General features: G+C 32.9%; 1 protein-coding gene across 3 annotated transcripts in view; it reads right to left on the bottom strand.

The window, feature by feature from the left end:
- The window catches only part of SOS1 (SOS Ras/Rac guanine nucleotide exchange factor 1), a 122,043-nt gene that overhangs the window by 41,745 nt on the left and 57,179 nt on the right, over positions 1 to 23,119 (bottom strand). For all 3 annotated transcript variants that reach the window (XM_073214160.1, XM_037009343.2, XM_037009342.2), the window contains exons 4-8: positions 22,000 to 22,164; positions 20,253 to 20,462; positions 15,952 to 16,095; positions 11,504 to 11,614; positions 11,330 to 11,428 (exon numbers count right to left, since the gene is read on the bottom strand). In XM_073214160.1, coding sequence (XP_073070261.1) covers positions 11,330 to 11,428; positions 11,504 to 11,614; positions 15,952 to 16,095; positions 20,253 to 20,462; positions 22,000 to 22,164 — 729 coding nt within the window. The remainder of the gene's footprint in view (positions 1 to 11,329; positions 11,429 to 11,503; positions 11,615 to 15,951; positions 16,096 to 20,252; positions 20,463 to 21,999; positions 22,165 to 23,119) is intronic.

The raw sequence follows: 23,119 nt of genomic DNA, 5'->3' as shown, positions 1-23,119 counted from the left end.
GAAACAAAGCAGTGGCAATTTGTACGCAAATAAGACTCCATGAAGCAGCTTCCTCTAGTTACCCCAGTGATATTCAATCCATGCTTTCACAGGTACCTATTGAATAACATTGGGCAAATGCAGTTCATTTAAATACATTAAGTATCAAGTCCCAAGATGATACTGCTGTTTGAGATTATATTTAAGCCTATCCAGAGAATCATATTGTAAAGCACAATGAAAATTCATATGCTCTGTAGAGGTGACAAAATTTATATTTTCAAAAGAAAGGAGCCACTTTTACCAGGAATTACTTTTATTGGTCCTTCAGAAATAAGTAGAAGGGGCTGCAGTCAGTATGTAACAGATCATGTGTGATCTATTAAATGTCCAAACAAAACCCTGAGAGATACATGGGGTTAAATTTAAGGAACGAAACCCTGAGAGATATATGGGGTTAAATTTAAGGAACTGGGAACTGGGAAAGGTATTCACCATGGTATTAAAGAGAGGAATAAAACTCAATACTCATTATACATAAAAAATAAAGTGTATCAATGCATTTTGTGAGTTCAACTAATTCACAAACATATGACTTGCCTTTGTTTAAAAAAAAATTTGAATTCATGTTTTTATTTCTAGAAATTAATTTTCTCCAACATGAGATTATATAAAATGAAGAAATTGCCATTTACTTGATGGCGAAGGCAGGCAGGACCAGATACAGGATGCCTGGCTCTCAGTTCAGTGACTCTTTCAATATATTACTCAAAGAACTGAAATGACTTTGAAATACCTATTTAGAAACTATTCACCAAATAAAAACCATTCCATTCAAATAGGTAAATTGCAATGTATAAGGATGACAAAACATATAACCAAGAAATACACATTATAAATTTTTAAGATTTGGGACACAAAAATAAAGAATTATCTTTATTTTAAATATTCTGTACATATAAAAGAGCTCATCACAAAATCTGAGCACACAAGCAGTTAGAGATCATTTTCCAGTTTGGGAATGGTTACTTGTATACTATTTGATGAGACATAGAGCAGTTGACAAAATAGAAAATAGATGATCAAAGAGTAAATTTAACTTACTAGTCCTCTTAACAAATGTATAGAATACTATCCAAATTATTCCAGAAACTAATTAAACCAACTGCTATTTTATAACTCAAATATTCCACTAAATGCTGAGTGTGAAAGGCAATGGCACTTAAATAAATTTACTGTTTTTTCATGGTAGAAGCACAACTAAAAAGTATGTCTTAAGATGAAATTCTTAACTAAAATGAGACTTAGAGATTGTCTGCAGACTCCAATTACTCCTAATATTTGTTAAGTCAGGAAGTAAATTTTATAACCAGTTCCTTCCTTTCCCCAAGAGTTATTTTCTTATTTAAAAATGACTTCATATATGCACAGATAATTCTTACAATACACAAAACTTCAACTAGTGAGTGATGTTAATGATATTAACAAAATTTGATCTTCTTTTAATTAAAAGCCTAACCCAGCCTAAACCCTCATTTTTCCCCAAGACAAGTGAGGTGATCATTACCAAGGTTGTATATATTACATGGAATAAACAGCATAAATTTATAGTATAAATAGTACAATTCTTTCATAATTATAATTTAAATAAAACAGTATCTTTATTAAATTGGCCAATGGTTGAAATATAAAAAGGAAATCTTGAAATATAAACTGTAATATGACTTGTAATTCACTATTAGGAAATAAAAGCAAAATTCTCAAAGCTTTCTGAGGAAAGTCACAAATTTTACTGAGAGAATTAAGTGGTCTTTGTATACTTTTAGAAATTAGAATATTAAGAGTAGCTGAGTGAAGAAAAAAACTCAAAAGGGCAGACCTACAGAAGAAAAACCAGTCAAGTCCCAATTACATAATTTAACGAATATTTAATGAACCATCCATTATTTATAAGCAATGGAACTATGGCGAGCAAGCCAAACCTGGTCCTTGCTCTTAGAGCTTAAGAGTATAAAAGACAAATGAATGACAAAGCACCACGATGGGGAAAATTCAGAGCATTCTGCAAATACACAGCAAGAGCCACTAATAAAGGGAGAGAGGATGGCAGGGAAGGCTTCCTGAAGAAAATGACTATAAGACCTAAAGGATAAGAAGGGATTAGCCATGGGGAAACAAAGGTACAAGAATGTACTAGGCAGAATACATGTGTAATTCAGAGACATACAGGGCAAGGACTGCGAGAAACTGGCTTAAGGGTAGATAAGAGCCTGGTGGATGGGGAGAGGTGATACATCAAGATCCTGGAAAAGTAAACAGGGACTCAGTTATGACTACTAGCCCTTTCAGGAATTTGGGGTGTTAACCTGGGGCAACAGGGAACCAACCATTAAGGGTTTTAAGCTAGTGACTAACATGATCAAATCTGCATTTTAGAAAGATGGCTTTGGTTTAGTCACACTTTAAGAGCAGATTGTTGCAGAAAGGGGACACAGGAAAGGCAAAACTAAAGGGAGATTTTTGATAATCCAGATGGGATGATCATGGACCTCAGAGTACTGAAATGAAATAAAAAGAAGATGAATCCAAAAGAAGTCCTCTTCAAGAATGAAAAAGACTTATTAGGGAGTGACTAAGTAGATATAATGTGGCAAAAGAGCGAAGAGTTGAGAACTCCCAAGGTTTCTATTCTGAGCAACCAGGTGGATAGTGGGACCACTCTGAATAAAGTTAAAGTGCTTACACAATAAACAAGCAGAGTTGTTCAATAGATAGTTGGACAATAAACTACATTTCCCCGTTTCCCTTCTTATAATCCTCTCTTTTACAGAATCTCTTTAATTCTAGTAAGACCAGCATCAGTTCCTGGTTTTCTTCATGCTGCTAAAATCAACCTTTGGTGTGACAGGTTCATTACCTAATAGCAAAGGGATCACTGCATTTTCTAGATCAATTCCATAAGTAAACTATGGGACTGGGTGGAGAGGAGGAGGCTGTGATGAAGTTCAGATCACACTACCCCCAAAAAATGGCACCCTGGCATACTGAATATTTAAAGTTGAAGGAGTCTGAGAAAATAGCAGAAGGGAGGGAGAAGGTTAGTGACCTTCTGCTTTTGTTTTTTTAAGGTCCTTTAGGTTAAAATATTCAGTATGTCAAGGCTCCTATGTCATAAAATTTATATTAAATAAATACGTATGCTCTTCTCTTGTTAATCTGTTATTTGTCAGTTTACTCTGCAGACCCAGCCAAGGACTCTAAGAAAGTCAAGGAAAAAACCCCCACCTCCCATCCCCCCAGGTTCTTGGAAGCTCAATTTTTTCTTTTAAGTTCTTTAATGGAGAAAACTACAGCATGTAAACTGTATTTCAATAAAGCTATTTTTTAAGTAGTAATTAAATACCTGCTCTTCAGCTTTCTATCTAGTATCAGAGTAGAATATCTTCATCTTAAAAATAGGCTTTTCGTGGTTTTAGCAATCAGACTGAGGATAAGTTCAATTTCTAGTCTGAAATGTACAGTAGCTAAAAAATCTTAAGATTTTAAGGTTTTTAGAAAGTAAATGGAAACATTTAAATATTTACAGCAACACTACCTATAAAGAATAAAAATATTAATTTAAATACATTCAACAAAGAAAAGGGAAAACAAAAAATTTATGTTGTTTAAAGTTTATAAAATTCAAAAAAATTTTACACTAGCTTAAGTTTATTTAGGGTTTCAAAACTAATTAAAATGGATACTTAAAATTTTATAAAAATTTTCAAAATACAGAGAATAAAATAATGAATACTATTAACTTCACTCATATTTGGCAGTTCTTAAGATTTTGTTAAATTGGTTTTATCTATGCCCCTTTGCCTTTCTTTGCTGCCACCACAAATGAAAAATAAAAATTAATATAATCATTTAAACATATAATAGGAATTAAAACTGTCTCTAAAAAAGTTTTTCAGCATGTCTGATCAAAAGAATGATAGATGACAAAAGTATTTACTATTATTTATTAAAAAAACAATTGCCAAGTTGGATATTAGAATATTAGAAATTCTGAAAAAAATTTAAAATAGGAAGACCATTAATGAAAGAAAAGATCTTAGACTGTTGCAAAAAAATAAAAAGAAACTGCAACAAAACTGAGAGGCCAAAATGCTGGTGAATAATGTTACCAAAACAAGCTCTTTAATTTTGACTTAGAATTACTATTTTTACAGTGTGCCCAAGTTTATTATTAGTTTTTTAAAGAAAAGGAGAAAGTAATGTGAATTTCTAGCTAAAAAGGAAAAAAATGGATACTACAATATTTGATAAAGGCATTACATGACAGCAAAAAAAAAAGGGAAAAGTGTTTCTAAGTTATTACTGTTGTGTTTGCAGATTGAAATAATCATAGTTGATTGTAAAAAATATTTAAAATTCCCTCTTATTGGATTTAATCTGTGTACTTGTTTTCCAATCCCAATCGTGGCAACCAGGTGAGGGGAAAATAAAAGTAAGAGCAATTTTCAAAGAATAAATGCAATCGATTTTTTAAACATGCCCAATATTCAAATCGTATTTTAAAGAGAATCCAGCTAGTCCTATCTTTGAATGTATTAAAATATATTTTCTAACATTCACAGCTCTCTTGCCTACTTGAGGAATCAGAGTTGCAACCCTTCACTGTTTCCCCTCCTATTGTTGTAAACACCACAGCCATAACAAATACTGAAGAGCTATAAAAATGCAAGAACTTCCAGTAATGGTGATGGAGTGAAGAAGTCTTGAGAACCCTCCTGCAGATAACAATTACACAATTTGGACAAAATATAAAAAATAACTATTTGTAGGCAATAACTATTGTAGGCATAAACCTGTAGAGCAGTTACTCTTGTAATCTCCAATTAGAAAGCTTACACTTGAGGTCAGAGATTTCCCCAACCTCCCACAGCAACAGTGGGAAAAATGAAAGAAAAAAAGCAGCTTTACAGGCTAGAGACGAAAGAAAGCAGAGTTTAAGAGGAAATTTAAGGGGGAAATCTGGAAGTGAATGAACCATGTAAGGATTGAAACCCCAGATCTGAAAATAAATTCTACCCAAATATCTGGATGGACCGCTAAACTCTGCATTCATGGGAAGACCCCAGGGAGCCTAGCAAAAAAAGCAGGCAGAGACCAAAGAGGAATCTTGAAAGATAGTGTAATGACAGAGTTCTGCTCTTTACTAAAACTGTGTTTATTCCCCAACAGTACGCACACAAATCAGGCAGCAGAAAATGGAAGCCTTACTAGTTTAAGGTACAAGGGTACAGAGCCTGAGGCTGGCTAAGTGGCTGCAAATTAAGGTATAAAAGGAACCACAAAGACCATGCTCCCAAATCTAAACACAATCTCTGCCCAAACAGTTGTCTGTCTGCCAAATCATACATTTGTAGGGGAGACTCTTAGAGAGTAAAGCTTGAAAAGCAGCATATGGAAACCCTAAACAGTGGACAGAGATATCAGCTGCTGCACAACACAGAAGAGAAGAATTTGCAGTTGAGTCCAGGAAAGTTAACAGTCTATCAGACTGAAAACACAACAACCCCAAAGAAAAAAAACCAACAATCTTCAACACAACAGAATCCAGAGCTGTTGGCTAGCAGAAAAACCAGGAATACGTGATCCATATTCAGGGAAAAAAAGTTAGTTAACTGAAAACGACTCCAACTGGGTACAGAAACTGGAGCCCAGATGTTAGATTTAGAAAAAACTTCAAAGTGGCTTTTATGATAATGTTCAAAGAATTAAAGAAAAGCATGGTCTTATTGAGTGGACAGAGAGGGAGTCTCTGGAAACTACAAAACAAAATACAAATGAAAATTCTAGAATAAGCAAACATACTAATAGTTCTATTAACAGACCCATAGAAGTTAACAGAGAAAAAAGATTTATGAAAAATGAAGTCTTACAGATCTACAGGATGACATAAAGTAGATAAAAAATGAATGTAACTAGAGTTCCAGAAAAATGACAGAAAATGCATGGTTAACGCAAAAGCAAGTTAAAATCTGAAGGGTGGAAAGGAGTCTGAAACTTTAAACAGGAAATTAACCCTACTGTTGGGATTATCTCATTTATGAAAATAAAATAATACCTTTTAAAACCATCTCTGTTTTTACCAGAGAGAAAATTACCAAAACTATTATAAATGCCCCTCAAAGCAGTTTAGTTGATTTAAAATTAAAAATTGTAGTAGTATAATAGATATTTACTTATAATAGCTCCTGAATTATACTACCCTATACTGAACTTCAGACATTCAACATCTGTGATCAGATACAATACCACTGGCTCACTGCTTTAAGTCCAAGATTTGTGGACAAAATTTCTAAACTTAGAAAGCTAGTTCAAAGAATGGAAGCTATATAGACCTCTGCTGGACTTATTTTCATGATACTCAGAGAGAAGCTACATTTTTCTAAATCTCCTCTTACTGCTGGTATTAAGACATCAGCTCATGGGCAGTATAAAACAATAGTCTAAACCATATCGCATTAAACCAGATGCAGAACAAGAAAAAAAGTAAGTACAAGTTACCTACGGTAGAAGATGTTGGATACAGTTTGGCTTCCAAAATGGGGAAAACAGCACACCAAAGCCATTAACAAAGGCATACAAGGTATTTGTAGTAGGGTCTATAGGACATATTTCTTCACAAAGAGTTTCGGGCACTGTGTGAAGGACTCTAATAGGTATTTAAAGTGTATGATAGAGCAAAATTTGTATTTGCCTTTTCTAATTTGTTTGAAGCAGCATAAAAAAATGGGGAGGGGGAACTACTTTGGGAGGAAAAAAAGCTGCTTTTAACACTTCTCAGTTCTTGATCCTGTTTTCCACTCACTATACTATTCAGTTCTAAGCTTTTTTTTGTACTCCTTTCCCAAACTTTCTGTACTTAAGCATTTGGGGCTACAGTTTGTGTAATATCTGTGATGTTTAAGGGAAAAAGTTAAGGACCAGTCTTTAAGTCAGTTTGATAAACAAAAATCTAGGAATATTAAAAAATTTCATGGTATATTTTAACTTAAAGCAAGAGTACAAACAATAATGCGAGCATTCAGATCAAAGTCTTTACTGTTCTTATTTTCTAAAACAAAGCTTGTGATCAAGATAAACACCACACTGATATAATGAATTAACATCAACTATAATACTTATTATTCCATTGGTCCTTTCTCACCTAAAAACGCATGGTTGTTGTGATATGTTAAAATTAAACCTGAACATGTTATCTCTCAATTATTTTGCTGATCTTGTACTTTTTATTACCAAAAAAAACTAAAAAAGGTATCAAGGTTTTAATGCTAAATTTTCTATTTTTTCATTTAAGAGAAAGCATACATGATAACCCCAACTTCAATTATACACATTTAGTCTTATTCAGATAATTAAGTTTGTAATTTTGTTACTGAGTTTTTTTACCTGCCTATAATACACCTATATGAAAAATATTGCAGTTGTTGCCTTTTCATTAGATTTTTGGGACCAAAATTAAGTTTTGAAATCTAAGATCAAGATGAAATAATTGGCCTAAAGCAAAAAAATACATATATACATATACATACACACACACCACACACATAAAAATATATATATTTAAAACATATCTATATATCTGTATTTACATATCTATCTATATGTATTATAAAGCCAATATACACTGAAGAATCAGACAAAAAAAATGAATAGATTTTTGTAGTATACCAAAAACTATTTGTATGGGTTGAACTGTGTTCCCCCCTAAAGATATGTTCAAGTCCTAACTCCTGGTACCTATGAATGTAGTCTTATTTGAACACTGGGTCTTTGCAGATATAATCAAATTGAGATGAGGTAATATTGGGTTAGGGTGGGCCCTACATCCATTAATTTGGTATCTTTATAAGAGAAAAGAGAGAGAGATCTGGATGCAGATATAACAGAGGATTTGAAGATGTGAAGAAAGTGATGAGAAGATGGAGGCAAAGATCAAAGTGATGGCATCTGTGTGCCGGGACTGCTGGGATCTACCACAAGAAGAGGCAGGAATTCCCGAGAGCCCTCAGAGGGAGTATGGTCTTGCTCACACCCTGATTTCAGACTTCTAGTCTACAAAAACTGTGAAAGAATAAATTTCTATTGTTTTTAAGCCTCTCAATTTGTGGTGCTTTGCTAGGAAACAGCCCTAGTAAACAAATACATTAATGTACATATAACAATATAGATTTGAACTGAATTTTTTTTATTCAAGGGAAACTTACTTTTCCTTAAGTTATATGGATCCAGCATACTGGAAAAAGAATAGGCAATTTTCTAGAGAATTGATTGGTTCAAATCATTCTTGATGATTTTTTTCTAGTGTTTGAGTATATCTTAAAGAGATAAAATCATATGTTTAATAACCAAAGAAAAGGTTAACATTTTTGTTGAACTGAATGTTGTATTGATTCACTTACCTTCAAAATACTGGTCAACAGATTTACTAAGCCCCAAGAAACAAGTCTACATTTATTTAATAAAGCAAACTAAACTTCACATAGAAAAATCACATTATTGGACCAATATGGTTTTCAAAAAGACACAAAGGAAGTTTATAAAAATTTTTCATAAAAATTAAATGTAATGTGAAGAAAATCAATCAAAGGTTTCAAAGACTTGACTGTGAATTTTAACTTGCTGGAAAAAAAGTATATTTTTTCTAGTTTAAGTAGCATTAAAGTCTTGTAATGTTATTTAACTAAACTTTTATTTTCTGAATTTGTAAAGTTTAAAGAATTCTGTTTCCAAACTAAACGTAATTATACAATTGCATGGTTAAAATTCTTTTAAAATAAAAGGCATTTATAGGAATTCTAAGGAAAACTAATTTTATTTTTGCTATTCATTTTTTAACAAGCTTTTATTGTCTAAGTGAGAAATACTATTAGACATGACAATTAAAGATACATGGGGCTCAATTCCATTCTTCATGGAGCACACAGTCTAATGACAAGGTAGACAATAAAAATGGGACAAGTTCTATTAAAGAGGTATGAAGTGAGTGAGGGAGCTCATTAAAAGGATCAGTCTAAGGAACCAAGGTTAATTTGACAGAGGGAACAATATTTGAACATACTCTTTGACAAGTAGGAATTTCTCGGATGAAAAGGGAAGGTAGAAATAGAAGAGGAATTCCAGAGAAATGGGGAAAAAAAGGAAAAGGATATGGAATCCTGAGCAGATTTTACATATCTAGGGCTGCTAGGAAATTTATGACTAAAGCATAGGTAGGTAAGATCAGGTTCTAAGAGATGAGGCTGGAGAGAGGCTAAAGAATTTTCAATCTGTAGAGCAGTTGCCAGGCAACCAACTACACTTCTCAAACTGCGAGTACCACGAGGTACAAAGACCATGCAGGAAGCTGCTTTAATAATCCAGGCAAGACATGCTGGAGAGCCTGGACTAAGGTAGTGTCAAAAGAATGCAGAGAACAGGCTGGATTCTAGAATCATTTCTAGAGACAAATCATGATCTGCTAAGAAGGAAGAAAGAAGAATCAAGGATGGTATTAAGGCTTCTGGTGAAGGACCTGAACTGATCAACAAGGATATGGAATAAAGGAAAAACTATAGATTTGGGCAGCAGGGGAAAGAGGAAGTATGAGAGATGAAGGGAGTAAAATGTTAAAGTTTAAGATATCTGTTGGACAATAAGAAAAGTCTCTAGTAATGACAATATTCAGTATTTACATTTTTCATTGTATATTAAGTACTGTTACATACATTATCTTGGTTGACAGAACAACTCAAGTGAGATAAGCATTTCACAGGTAAGGAATCCAGAGCTCAAATGGTGATCTCTCCAAGGCCACTTAGCTAGTAGAGTCAGGGAAGAACATCAGACTCCTATCTAGTTTAGTGAGGTTTCAAAAGACACTCCATGGCATAGATAAGTTACAGCTAGTTTCCAATTATCACTGATGTCATAGTGTTTTGCTGCCTCCCACTGCTCCAATTTTATGCAATCACTGTTGAGTCTAGAATCACTAAGTCTACACTGGCACCTGGAGTAACAGCAATACCCAGAGGAAAAAAAAAATTTTAACTAATAAGAATCATGTAGTTGGAAAAAAATCTTAGACCCTAAGATTGGAGGGTCTTTCTGTCCATGTGATACCAGAATCTTCTAAGGCAGTTTCCCAAAATAACCTCCAGAAATGTATTATGTTTCAAAAGCATCTATTAATTTGGGAAATCCTTGGAAAACAATTAGACTGCTTTACTGCACAATTTGACAAAGATTTTAATATTTTGAAGTACACTGAAAATTTCCTGGAGTATAATTAAGGATATAGTGTTCTCTGAACATATCTGACCACTGAACATTCCCCCCACCCCAACTTTTTATTTAGAGTATTTCATGGGATTAGCATCCCGTAAGATACACTTTGAAAAATACTACTTAATGCAAATAATTAAGCAACATACAAACAAATACAAATTAAAGGTAAGTACATTAGTGCTGAGGGAATGTTGAATAAAAAGGAGTGATCACAGTCTGTGGGATTACTTAGCAAAGGTTCCTGGTCAATATACTAATTTTTAATGGAACTTACACAGTAACACGAAAGGGATACACATGCTTAAATCAGTAGAAATCTTTTACATTGCTGAATGATGTACTTACAAAATAAAAATTCTACTACCATAACTTAGAATTTAAAAAATTTTAATTGCCTGTACTTGGGGGAGTATTAATTTCTGTTATATTATTGAGATGATTAGGTTTCTCAAACCTTCATCAAAGCTTCTTGTTCTTATTTACAAATTAATAACTGCTTTGAGGTTTCATATGGCCTTTAATCCTTCAGAATTTCATTATAGTCTCAGGTAAAATTCCCATTATTATTGGGGTTATATATAATTTATTGTTTCTAATGTGATGATAAGCAGTTTTTATAGAGATTTTGCAAACCTGAGCTATGAACATTAGGTGATTTATCTTCCCCACTACTTTGGTCTTATCCCCACACTGGGTCCCTTCCCTAAGTCCCTGAATTTGTTGAGGTCCCAAAATGGAGACTTAGATGCATAAATCCAAGGTTGGATTTATTCCAAACAATAGGCCATATAAACAAAAAGTAGAGCCATGAGAAAAAAGTATCAGATCATTGCCTTAAAATTCACTATTAAAACTGAAAAAAATATGCTACTTTTTTGCAGATTCATTTATACTTTCTATTCTTAACTAGAAAAAGAAAATAGATACAGACTAATGTTCATGGGTGCTCACACAATAATTCACAAACCAATTGGTAAAAAACTGCATCACACTTAAAATATTCTGTAAGTAGCAGTAAAGAGTTTCTTACCTTCAGAAGTTCAAAGTAATGGAGACAGTGGTAAACAGGGGCTAGAAGTAGCCTTGGTAAAACATATTGAACAGCTTCTTTGAAACCTTCGCCTATTGACTAGAAAACAAAGTGAATTAAAATTTTAAGTTTGCTTTTCAAACATCATATAACTTGACTTAAGAATTACCATACCTGCAAATAGAGTGCCGCTCCAGGCTTTGATAGCTGACTGAGGAAACGATCATGAAAGCCAGGCCGTAGAATATCCCGGGCATATGATTCATATGGATCAAACGCCAGTTCCTTAGGAAATAAGGAAGATAAAACATAAATAATCTATCTCCACGGCAAAATATAAATAACCCAATGCCATGAACAAAGAAAGATTATATTACGGGCACATCTATGCCAGCACAATCACTTGTTTCTTTTAAAGCCTCTAAACAATAATATATGACTATTAATCAATTTTACTAGAAAAAAATCTAATATTCTCAAGTAAGAGAGCAAATCTGTTCTTTCTGATGAGTAAAGGGATCCTTACACTTCTCATCAAAGGACTCTTGTAGAGTATTATCAACAAACATGGTCATAAGAATGGGCAGATTTTGATTCTGGAAAATAAAGTTCAGCCTAAACACCAAAGAATATAGTTATCTACAACAAGGTAAAGTACATAAACATTTAGAATATTGGTGCCAGACAATTACTTTCTCATGGTTTCTTAGCAGTAGACTTTTACTTTCATGTGCTGTAAGCCAAAGCTAACAGTTTATATCATCAAAAAATATTAGTCTTCACAAAACAATTAACAAGTTTAATCCAAATTGCCAAAAAATTTTACCATCATCAATTATTATTAAACTAAACAACTTTAATGCTTAGGTCTAAAAGAGCAGAATCTACTGGTTTTGATTCCTGAGGGAACAGGCAACAGATTTTAGCAGGGGATAGGATCTCTATTCCTTTCTGTCCTGGACCCTATTTCACATGAAAAAAAACTATTCAGAGTATTGTGCATTGGATTCTAACAAAAGATCATGCCTATGAAGGGTAATTCTACAAAGAAGAAGAGGACATCTAGTGGAGGAATGCAGTAGAAGGAAGTAAGAAAGACTGATAGAATGAATTATGTTTGTGAATTAATTATCCTTAATGTTGTTTCTCAAGTAATTTTTTTAGGAAACACTGAGTAACAGCAATGTGAGATCAGAAATCAAAAGACCTGAGTTCTGCTTTTTTGCATGCAATATAGAACATAAAGTTCCATGTCATCCTGAATTCCTTGAGCTGGTCCCTTGTTCATTTCCCAACTTCAACTCCTTCAGCTATATTTCCAACTAAAAATGTCTATATCAACAACACTGGAAATTGCAGTCTACTGTAGATTATACAGGGATGGATGGTAAGGTTTCAACAAAAGCAGTAAGAGTGAATCTTTTAATACTTCCTGTAATGAGGGCCTTCGGGTAGTAAGCTCTCTTAAGATATGTGTTTCTATTTGTTCCTCAGTTTTTTATCTCATTTTCTGTTAAATTGAGATATAACTTACATAAGATCTACAACTTGATGAATTTTTACATATGTACACAATTCATCTGTGTAATTACCACCTAAGGAAATAGAAATCTAACACCTCAGACAAGCTTCTTCATTTCCGATAGTCAACCACTATTTCTAACTTCTGTTCCCAAAGATGTTTACATGTTTTTGAACTTTGTACAAATGAAATTATAAAATATTTTGAATCTTACTTCATGCAACATTTATCAGTTCTTTTTTTTATTACCATACAGTATTTCACTGTGTGAATACATTACAAATTGCCCATTATGAATAAACCTGCTATGAACGTTCCTGAACACGTAGATAGAGACACTCATTTTGCTTGGTATGAGCCCAAGAGTGAAATGCTGGATCATAAGTGTCATTGCATGCTTATCTTTAGTAGATATTCCCAACAGTTTTCCAAAGTGACTGTACCAATTTATAGCCTATCCACCAGCAATACAGAATTCCAGCTGCTCTGTGGTTTTAAATTGCATTTCCTTGATGAATAATGATTTTGAACATCTTTTCTTCTTTCAGGAAATATCTGCTTAGGTCTTTTGTCTATTTTTGAAAAAATACCCAAGCTGTTTAGTTATTGGTTTTTGGGAACTTTCTACATATTCTGAATATGAATCTTTCACAGGCTGCAGATATTACAAATATTGTCTCCCAGTACACAGCATTCCTTTTCACTCTCTTAACTTTGTCAATTAATGAGCAGATGTTCTTATATTTAGTGAAGTTCAGTTTATCAACCTTTTCTTTTTATGGGCAGTATTTTTATGTGTTGTTTAAAATATCTTTCACCTAATCCAAGGTCATGAAGATTTCATATTTGTTTCTGCAAGGTTTATTATTTTAAATTTTGTACTCACTTTAAATAAATGTTTAGTTGGGCAGAAAATTCTATTTTCCCTTAGTACTTTGAACATATCACTACTCACCTGATGGCTAGCTTCAATTGTTAAAGAGAAGACCCCTGTCATTCTAATTATAGTTTTTTTTCAGGTAATAATTCTCTTTCCTCTCTCACAGCTTTAAATATTTTCTCTTTATACTTTATTTCTATAGCTTCCCTACAATCTCTTTGGCTTGGATTTATTTTTATTTATCCTGTCCAATATTTGAAATTCATTTTTGATCTTGGAACACATATATTTACTTATGAAAATTCTCTATTGGTATCTATTCAAATATTCTTCATCATTCTTTGTCTGAAACTCCTATTTAGATGTATCTTAAAGCATTTCAATATAGCCTTAATTACTCTAAATTTGGTCTTTCATATTCTTTTCTTGGTCTCTCTGTGTCACAGTTTCAATGAATTCCTCAGTTCTTCCTTTCAATTCACTATCCTTGAACAAGGTCTGGCAAATGTTATACTACAAAATGAGTATTTAATGCCTGTATATTTAATTCCCAATATCCCTAATTGTTTCTTTTGATGCCTACTAGTTCTTTTTCCTGTTTTTTTCTTTTCTGTTTTTGTTTCACAGTGTCTCTATAAATGGATCGATCATATTCCTTCATCTTGAGTATTCTGAATTTCTTTTACACTCTTTGTATGTCTATTGTACAAAATGATTTTCATCTGGAGTGAATTTATGCTGCTATTGTCGATTTTATTAGCTATCAATCTAAGCATTAGGGAATTTGTCTTATATTTAGGAATTTTGTATTATAGGCTTCTTAAGGGGAGGCTTTTTTTTTATTAAGGTATCACTGATACACAATCTTATGAAGGTTTCACATGAGCAACACTGTGGTTACTACATTCACCCACGCAAATTACTACAAGTACCCACCCCACACACACATACCCCGCTGCAGTCACTGTCCATCAGCATAGTAAGATGCTGTAGAGTCACTACTTGTCTTCTCTGTGCCCAGTCTACATTATGTGTGCTGATCATAATATCATAAGGGGAGGCTTTTAAGTTCTGGTTTCCTCATTTTCTCCCCCATCCCTTTATGATCACTCTTGTAGACCAGAACTGTTCTTAAAATGATGTTTGGGTCTTAGGCTCTGTGACCACATTGGCTTAATATCATGAGATACTGTGTTAAGTTTCAAGGTATATTTGTTATAAAAGATACTGTTTTTGTCTCTCCACCTCAAGTCCTCAACTTTCTATAAAACCTTATTGGCAATAGTTGGCAAATTCACCCAGCATTCTATTACAATCAGTGTCTTGAAGCAGGAAGTCTGGCTCTCTTTCATGGAGCACATTTAGTTCTTATTATCCTTAAGAGCTGCAGGGACCAAGGGCAAGCCACCCCAAAATGTGCCACTTTGGCATATTGATTCCTTTAAATTAAAGCAACTGGAGAAACAGCAGGTATGAGGATACTCTGACCATCGCCCTTACTCCCCCTAAACCCCCAAACAGGAATTAAATCTCCCATGTGAAAGACACCCTTCCCTGTACCTGGAAGGTAGAAGGCATCCTTACCACCAGAGATAGGGAATTCAGAGTCTAGGAGGCAGCATAAACAAATTTCGTTACTCTTTTTCTAATTTACTACCCTGTCCAAATGCTGCTTGGAATTCCTTAGTAATTGAAGCTCCCCAACAAGTTTTCGTTGTCCTGTCAATTGATCTCAGATATACTCTTTGTCTAACATATATCTAAACTGCTTGTCTTGGTCATTTCTTTATGTTTCAGTGTCATTGGGCTTCCATATGTACATAATAAAACTATTTTTTTCTCCCGTTAATCTGTTTCATGTTAGTTTGATTCTTAGATCAGCTGGGAGAACATTCAAGGGTGGAGGAAAATGATTTCTCCCCAACAGAGCTACTAAAGCTCACTAGCTTGAATGTCTATTCATTTCTGATCTTGTTTTTGAGTCTAGTGTATTTCCTTTTTTCTCCTTTGTTATAATGGTTAAAAGAATACTTCTGTTTTGTAAGATAATAGAAACAAATGTTGACAATGACCCTATGAAAAAGGGGTAATACAGCTGAGTAGTTGGCAGTTAGTATCTGTGACTTTAGTAGGAAACAAGAATTAATATTCTAATATTAAAGCAAATGTAGGGCTTTTATGCAGACTTTGTCTTTTCTGATATATCATTAAACTACTTACCTCTGCTAAGTCTTCGAAGCAGCTTCCTACTAACGGATGGGGACTGCCTTCATCGGTCATTTCTACAGTATCCTCTATAAGGCCCAGTAACTTTACACTAAGTTCATGTATATCTACTATACGACTAAATATATTTTCTACATCCTGTTGGGAAGAAAAACACTTTAGTTAGATTGTATAATAAAAAAAGTTTGAGCAAGTAAGTCATTCTATAATCACAAAATTTAACATGACAGGTATCGTGAGATATTTTAATGACTTACATATATAAGAAAACTCAAGAATTCCTTTGCAGGGATGTACAATTTGCAATATATTTTCTACGTCAGTGGTTCTGAAACTTTTTGGTCTCAGAACTCCTTCATGCTTTTAAAAATTACTGAAGAGTCCAAAGATCTTTTGTTTACAATTAGATCAATATTTACATTTGAAATTAAAACTAAGGAAAGCTTAAAACGTTTATTTAAAAATAATATATAGCACTTTTATGAAAAGTAATTATAGTTTTCTAGAAAAAAAAAATTTAGTGAGAAGAATGACATTGTTTTATATTTTTTCAAATCTAACATCTAGCTTAATAGAAAGTAGCTGGATTTTCATACATATTTCTGCATTCAATCTGTTGTGATACACTGTTTTGGTTAAAACATTAGAAAAATCTAGCTTTATAGATATGTAGTCAGAAAAAGGGAAGAGTCAGCAATCCATTCAAATAACTGTGCATATCTTTTCCTTCTTCTGTATAGTTCCTTTCCTGAGATATGTTACATACTGTAACACTCCCCCTTTTAAAGTGTACTATTCAGTGGTTCTCGTAGTTACAGAACTGTTCAATCATCACTACCACCAAATTCCAGAACATCTTCATCATCCCAAAAAGAAAGCTTGTATCCATTAGCAGCACTCTCCATTCTTCCCTTTCCCTCAGTTACTAACAAACAGTAATGTACCTTTTGTCTGTACAGATTTGTATACTCTGGACATTTCATGTAAATTAAATCAATATTCTTTTATGATATTACAGCAGAATTCAATAAATGGTAGTTTCTTAAAGGTTAGTTGCAATGTGGAACCTGAAACCATATCAATTTTATGCTATTACAAAGCAAATTTCATTGTCTCTTTTGAACTTTGAATGGATTTTTTTTTTCACCCATATGTGATCCTGTAGCATTACAAATTTGGTCACTTGGAAAATACTGGTCAACTGAATTCTCAAGATCTGCCAAATAAACACATTTAACACATTTCACTACACAATATTCAAAGACCAAATACATTAGTATTACCACTGATTTGGGGAGTGGACACAAATTTTCCAAAGTTCTAATTTCACTTGAAAGCTCAAATTTTATCACTGTCAACAAATATTGCCCAATTATTTTCCTTCAAGTGACAGGTCCACTTTATTCATTCCACTCCCATCCCCCAACTTCATTGATTTTTTTGAGAAATGCCTGCCAAATATGTAAGTCTGAATAATCATAGTTTGTCAATCATTTTTCATGAAAAAAGTAGCCAGTTCAGTTTACAATATAGTGCTTACAACACTGTATTGTAAAATACAACCGCCATACTCTGGTATGCAGCAGGAGTGCTTTCTGTGTGCCTCCTATCTGCCTAAGCTCTTCCCTTACCCAGCTTTGCTGTGGTATGCCAAGCTCCTCTTCTACCGGTCATGACAAAGAAGCCATATAAATCCATATACTCCCTTTTATTTCATTTATTCATTCTACTCTTCCATTATATTATTTTTATTACAAACAGATATGCATACAAGAATGTTCAATACAACACTTTATGACTCCTGTAAGATTTTCTGTAGATTACTGAAAAATTATTTTTGTCATGGAGTATGCATTTAAAATGTCAATGGATATTCTCTAAAACAGAGTCCACTGGTTTAACCCTCCCCTCCGTACTGTATGTATGAGAGTAAGTTTTACCAAACCCTTAAAACAATGAATACTGTCAATCTTAACTTTTAGAAAAATGCTTAATTGAAAAATATTCATTTACATATATTAAATTACTATTTTTGATTAGACTACCAGTGACATTTTTTTGTCAAATCAACTTTGAGGCAAATTTCATATCCAGGAAGATATACCTATCTTAAATGTACTTTTTGATGAGATTTATACAGTTAATTTACTCTTGTAAATTACCATCATTATAATGAAAATATACAAAACACTTTCATTACCTCAAGGTTTCCTTGTTCCCCATCCCTATTAATCACCACTGTCACCCCCAGGAAGTTAATGATCTGCTTTCTGTCACTGCATATTAGAATTGTCTTTTCTAGAATATTAAACAGATGAAATCATACATAATCTTTTGTGTCTAGTTTCTTTGCTCACAGTTTTGAGATGTATCCATATTGTTGCATATGTAACTACTTTGTTCCTTTTTAATGTTGAGTAGTATTCCATAGTATGAACACAACAGAGTTGCATTTCCATTAACCTGTTGATGGTATTTGTGTTGTTTCCAGTTTGGGATTATTACAGATAAAGCTGCTATGAACATTCACGAACAAGTTTTGTATGGATGTGTTTCCATTTCTTCTGCGTAAAAACCTAGGAGTGGAATTGCAGGTAGTACACCTAGTTTTATGTTTACTATAGAACACTGACAAATTCTTTTCCTAAATATTTACATCAGATTACATTCTCACAAGCAGTGTAGGAATTTTACATTCCGACAAGCAGTTGCTCCACATTCTTTCAAACATTTGTCAGTCTTTTTAATTACAGCCTTTCTAATGAGTGTGTAATAGGATCTCACTGAGTTCTTAATCTGCATTTCCCTGTTGATGTTGAACATCTTTTGATGTCCTTTTTGGTCACTGGTGTATTTTCTTTTATAAGTGTTCAAATTTTTGTTCACTTAAAAATATCAGGCTGTTTTTCTAATTACTGAATTGTAGAAGTCTTATATATGCTGGGTTCAAGTTCTTTGTTGGATATACGCCGCATTTCAAATAGCTTCTCCCTATCTGTGGCTTACCTTATTTTTCTGACAGTGTCTTTTGAAGAGAAAAAGCTTTTCATCTTAACGAAGTTCAATTCATTAACTTTTTATTTTATGGTTCTTGATTTTTGTGTCCTAAGAAATCTTCACCTATCCTTCATTTTTATTTTTTTAAACATTTTAAAATAAAATTTACATATGCAATTTATCCACTTAAAGTGAACAATTCAATGATTTTTTTACTGTATTTTGAAATTTGCACAACTTATAATATATTCCTTAATATTTTAAAGTTTACTCATTGCCATAATTTCAGCCCCAGTCTCAGCTTCTGTAGTGAACATTGCTTCTCCAGCATTCACCCATGGCTGTGTGGCTACAGTTTTAGAAATTACTAGAATGCGGCTCCCTTAGACAGTCTCAACTGTTCTCACTCAGCATTTCTCCAGGATCCAATGAGGCTGGTTTGATTACTATTCTATGATCAGTAATCCCTTCCATAATTTTCAATGTTATTGCTTCCCTCCTGTATATTCCCCAAAATACTGTTGTCATACCTTTATTATGGTAATTAACACATTATACTGCAATTTAATTAAAAAAAATTTTTTTAACTTTATCAAATGTACATCACAGTGATTCAACAGTACCCCTTTGTAACACTAGTCACTTCTCAGTGTCTATGCTCAGTCTAATGCTGTTTTGTTCTTTGTTTTGCCTTTTTAAAAAAATATTCCACCAATAAGTAAAATCATGGTATTTGTCTTCTCCACCTGTCCTATTTCACTGAGCATAACACCCTCTAGAGCCATCCATGTTGTTGCAAATGGCACAATTTCTTTTCTTTTTATGGCTGAATACTGCAGTTTAATTTTAACTTTATATCTCTGTCTTAACTAGACTAAACTAGAGGGAAGGAATTATTTCTTATTCATCTTTGAATCTCCAGTGCCAAGTACTATATGGTGCCTAACAATATAGGCAGCACAGATGCAGTGTTATGATTGAATGATTCAAATGAATAAAATTCTAAAAAATCTTCCACCTAAACAAGAGGCTTAATTTTTTGGAGTACATGGAAGATTCTGTGAATTCATTTGCCCTTATACGGTCTAGTGTAGAGTTGTCTTTTAATTTCTGATACTTAGTTTACTGAAACTGCTATAGCAACTTTGTGATCACAGTCCCTATGTGATCACAGTCCCACAGCTCAAAAAAAAAAAAAAAAAGACAAATTAGCAATCATGATCTATAAATTCAAACTTGAATGGTCATGTAGAGTCAACAACACATGCAAAAATATACACATAGACAATGATACTTACGTTAGTAGAAAACAATTTTGAATTGGAGACAAAGGGCTCTCTAAAAACTTTTATAATTAAATTTAGTTCCCTTATGTATTGTCGAATTTCTGCCATAAATGCTTTTACCAAATCATAGTAAGTTTGCTCTCCTGAGGTGGAAGGCTCTTCATCAGTTAAAGATAATATATTGATATCTTCTACATCTTGATGAAACATATCCATCAATACCTACATAGTCAGATATAAAAAAAGCATAATAAAATATGAATCTATAGTCAAATCTGAAGTGAAACTCCCTAAGTTGTTCTTTGAACACAGTTCTTAAATGAGAAAGCAGATACACAATGATCTCTTCTTGGTTGTATAGCCACTGTCCCCTCCACAGTTTCTCTAAAACAGAATTCTGTAACTGGTATTACAAACTGCCTCCTCCAAGTTCTCTATCAATTATCTACTCTCTGTCTCTCTTGTTAACCAATTACTTCTAATTTGTCCCCAGATCCTGTCTGATTCCTCTTAGTTTCCTGTTTCATACACTTGCCATTATCATCTCATTCCAGGGCCTCACCGCCTCATATCTGAATAATTAGAATAGCATTCTAGTTGGCCTCTTTGCCTATACTTGTTGGAGAGTCATCAAAACCAGTCCTGTTTTTTCCAGAAAGTCTGTTATTAGTCTTGCTGAACTTTCTCCTTCTACGAACTTCTACATCATTATTCCTATAAAACAATAAAGTAATATTTTATCTTACATTACTTTCTGTTTGTTTCACAAATATAAGTATCCCTTCATCAACTCTGAAGGCTTGTTTTAAACTTCTCTTGCATCTCCTCCCTGAGTAGACACAGCGTATATACTCAGATTATTTTATATTCATTGAAAAACAATTATTTTAAAAACCAAGTATTTATTCATTAAAAAATATCAAAACATTTGAAGTTCTTCACGTCAGATAACTTTTACTCTGTATGTTCACATTCTAAAAGAATAAACACTAAAACATAACTAAGTGGATTCAGTAATCAGAAAGAATATTCCAAGTCTATAAGAGTAATGCGGAAAAAAATGAAATGAGATGCTTCATCAGAAAATATTCTCTTTTCTGCAAAGTAATTTTTAAAAAATGAAAATAATGAGGCAGTATAGTGCAATGACTAAGAGGTTTAGATTCAGATATAGAGGTCAAGTCTGGGCTTTGAAACTTCTTAGAAAATTCTGGATCAATTTCTTTATCTCTCTGAACTTCAATTTCCACTTTATAAAATGTAGGTAACAGCACTTACCTTAAAGGGCTATCACAAGGACCAAATTAGATAAGTCACATATATGTGTAACTTACAATAAATGTTTGCTCTTAATATCATTACAGTAAAATCATACAAGTAGTTATCTAAAGAAAGCTAGGTACTGAAATAAAACTCAAGAGTTTAGTATTTTTAGATTTTCAAATATTGTTCTCAAGTAAATCCATAACCTTCTAAGTCTTACAATTCAAATAAAATTTTAATAAATTCATGAATAAAAGATTATTGTTATTAACCCTACCTGTAGCAACATATAAAAGAAAAACTACATGGCATGTTTAAACATGTTTTAATACTGTCTATACAACTATTTCTGTAACATGCTATGTTGAGTACTTGCTATTAGACTACTGAAAATATATCCTAACACACCATACACAATTTTATTCTGTCTGAATAGCATCCAATAATCATGAAAAACTTAAGAACAAAACATATATATAGAAGATCAGTATCCTACCTTATCAGCACACATTGCTACTTTAATATCTTGTTTTGTAATTTCATAATGCCGTATATTTCGTACATAATTTCCAACCAGCTTTAAAATATCTGCAGAAATGTATTCTAATACTGCTACTATGTAAACAGAAACCTGGTGATCAATTTTATAACCTAGGACCTCCTGAAAAATTAAAAGAAAAGCATTTTTTAAAATCCTATACTATAAATTTGACACACTGATTAAAAACAAAGTACATGTATACAATTTAGCTTAACTTTTTACTGAGGCCTGCAGCTATCAACAGCATTTAATTTTTAAGCAGTTCATCTATGAATAATATATGTGTTGCTATTTGAAAATGTTAAGGCAAAATTACCTGAGATTGTAAAATACTTAAGAAGTATAGATTAGTAAGTAGCTAATCCCTAACCTAGGAAGGGAAGCCCAAGTTTAGTGAAGGGAGAAAATGCTCATTGCTACCTAATTCAGAATAACCCAGAACAACTACGAAAAAATAGGTTTTTTTCTTTATGCGGAACAGGAGTTCATATATTAGTGGTATTTGGAACTATCTCCCTGCCTTATACCTCTATCTTTCTTTCCAAAGATACACAGGCTATTTCCTACTGAACAACAGTGGTTATTAAGAGCATGTTAAATAATTCTGTAATTAGACTTTAAAGACAATAAGGGCTTCTGTGGGGCAGACCAGTTCCTAAAGGACAACAAATTATATTTTCTCAACAATTAAGTAAGGGGAAAAAAACCCTATGATATAAGAAGCTAACTTTTAAGTTGGGGACAGGTTGCATTTACCTTTAAGGATATGTAAAAATTACTAAATAAACATTTATAGTGATATGGATGTATTAATAAATTGAAATGATAGCTATAGTTAGATCACAAAACTCAGAATTTAGGATTATTAATATAACATGCACATACCTCAATTTGTTAATTCTCTTAGAATATACAATTTAGTGTATAGCTAGTAAAAATCATGAAAAGAGAACTATTAAAGTATGCAATTACTAATAGTTTAGTAATTTTCTATAATTTGTACTTATTTTCAGAGACTAGTAAGAGAGGCAGATAATTCTATTCAAACAACTTGAGTACAAAACATAGCCTTTTG

Source organism: Manis javanica, chromosome 1 (assembly GCF_040802235.1).
Source record: "Manis javanica isolate MJ-LG chromosome 1, MJ_LKY, whole genome shotgun sequence".
NCBI lineage: Eukaryota > Metazoa > Chordata > Mammalia > Pholidota > Manidae > Manis > Manis javanica.
The sequence above is the reverse complement of the archived record's forward strand: the minus strand, read 5'-3'. Positions and strand labels throughout refer to the sequence as shown.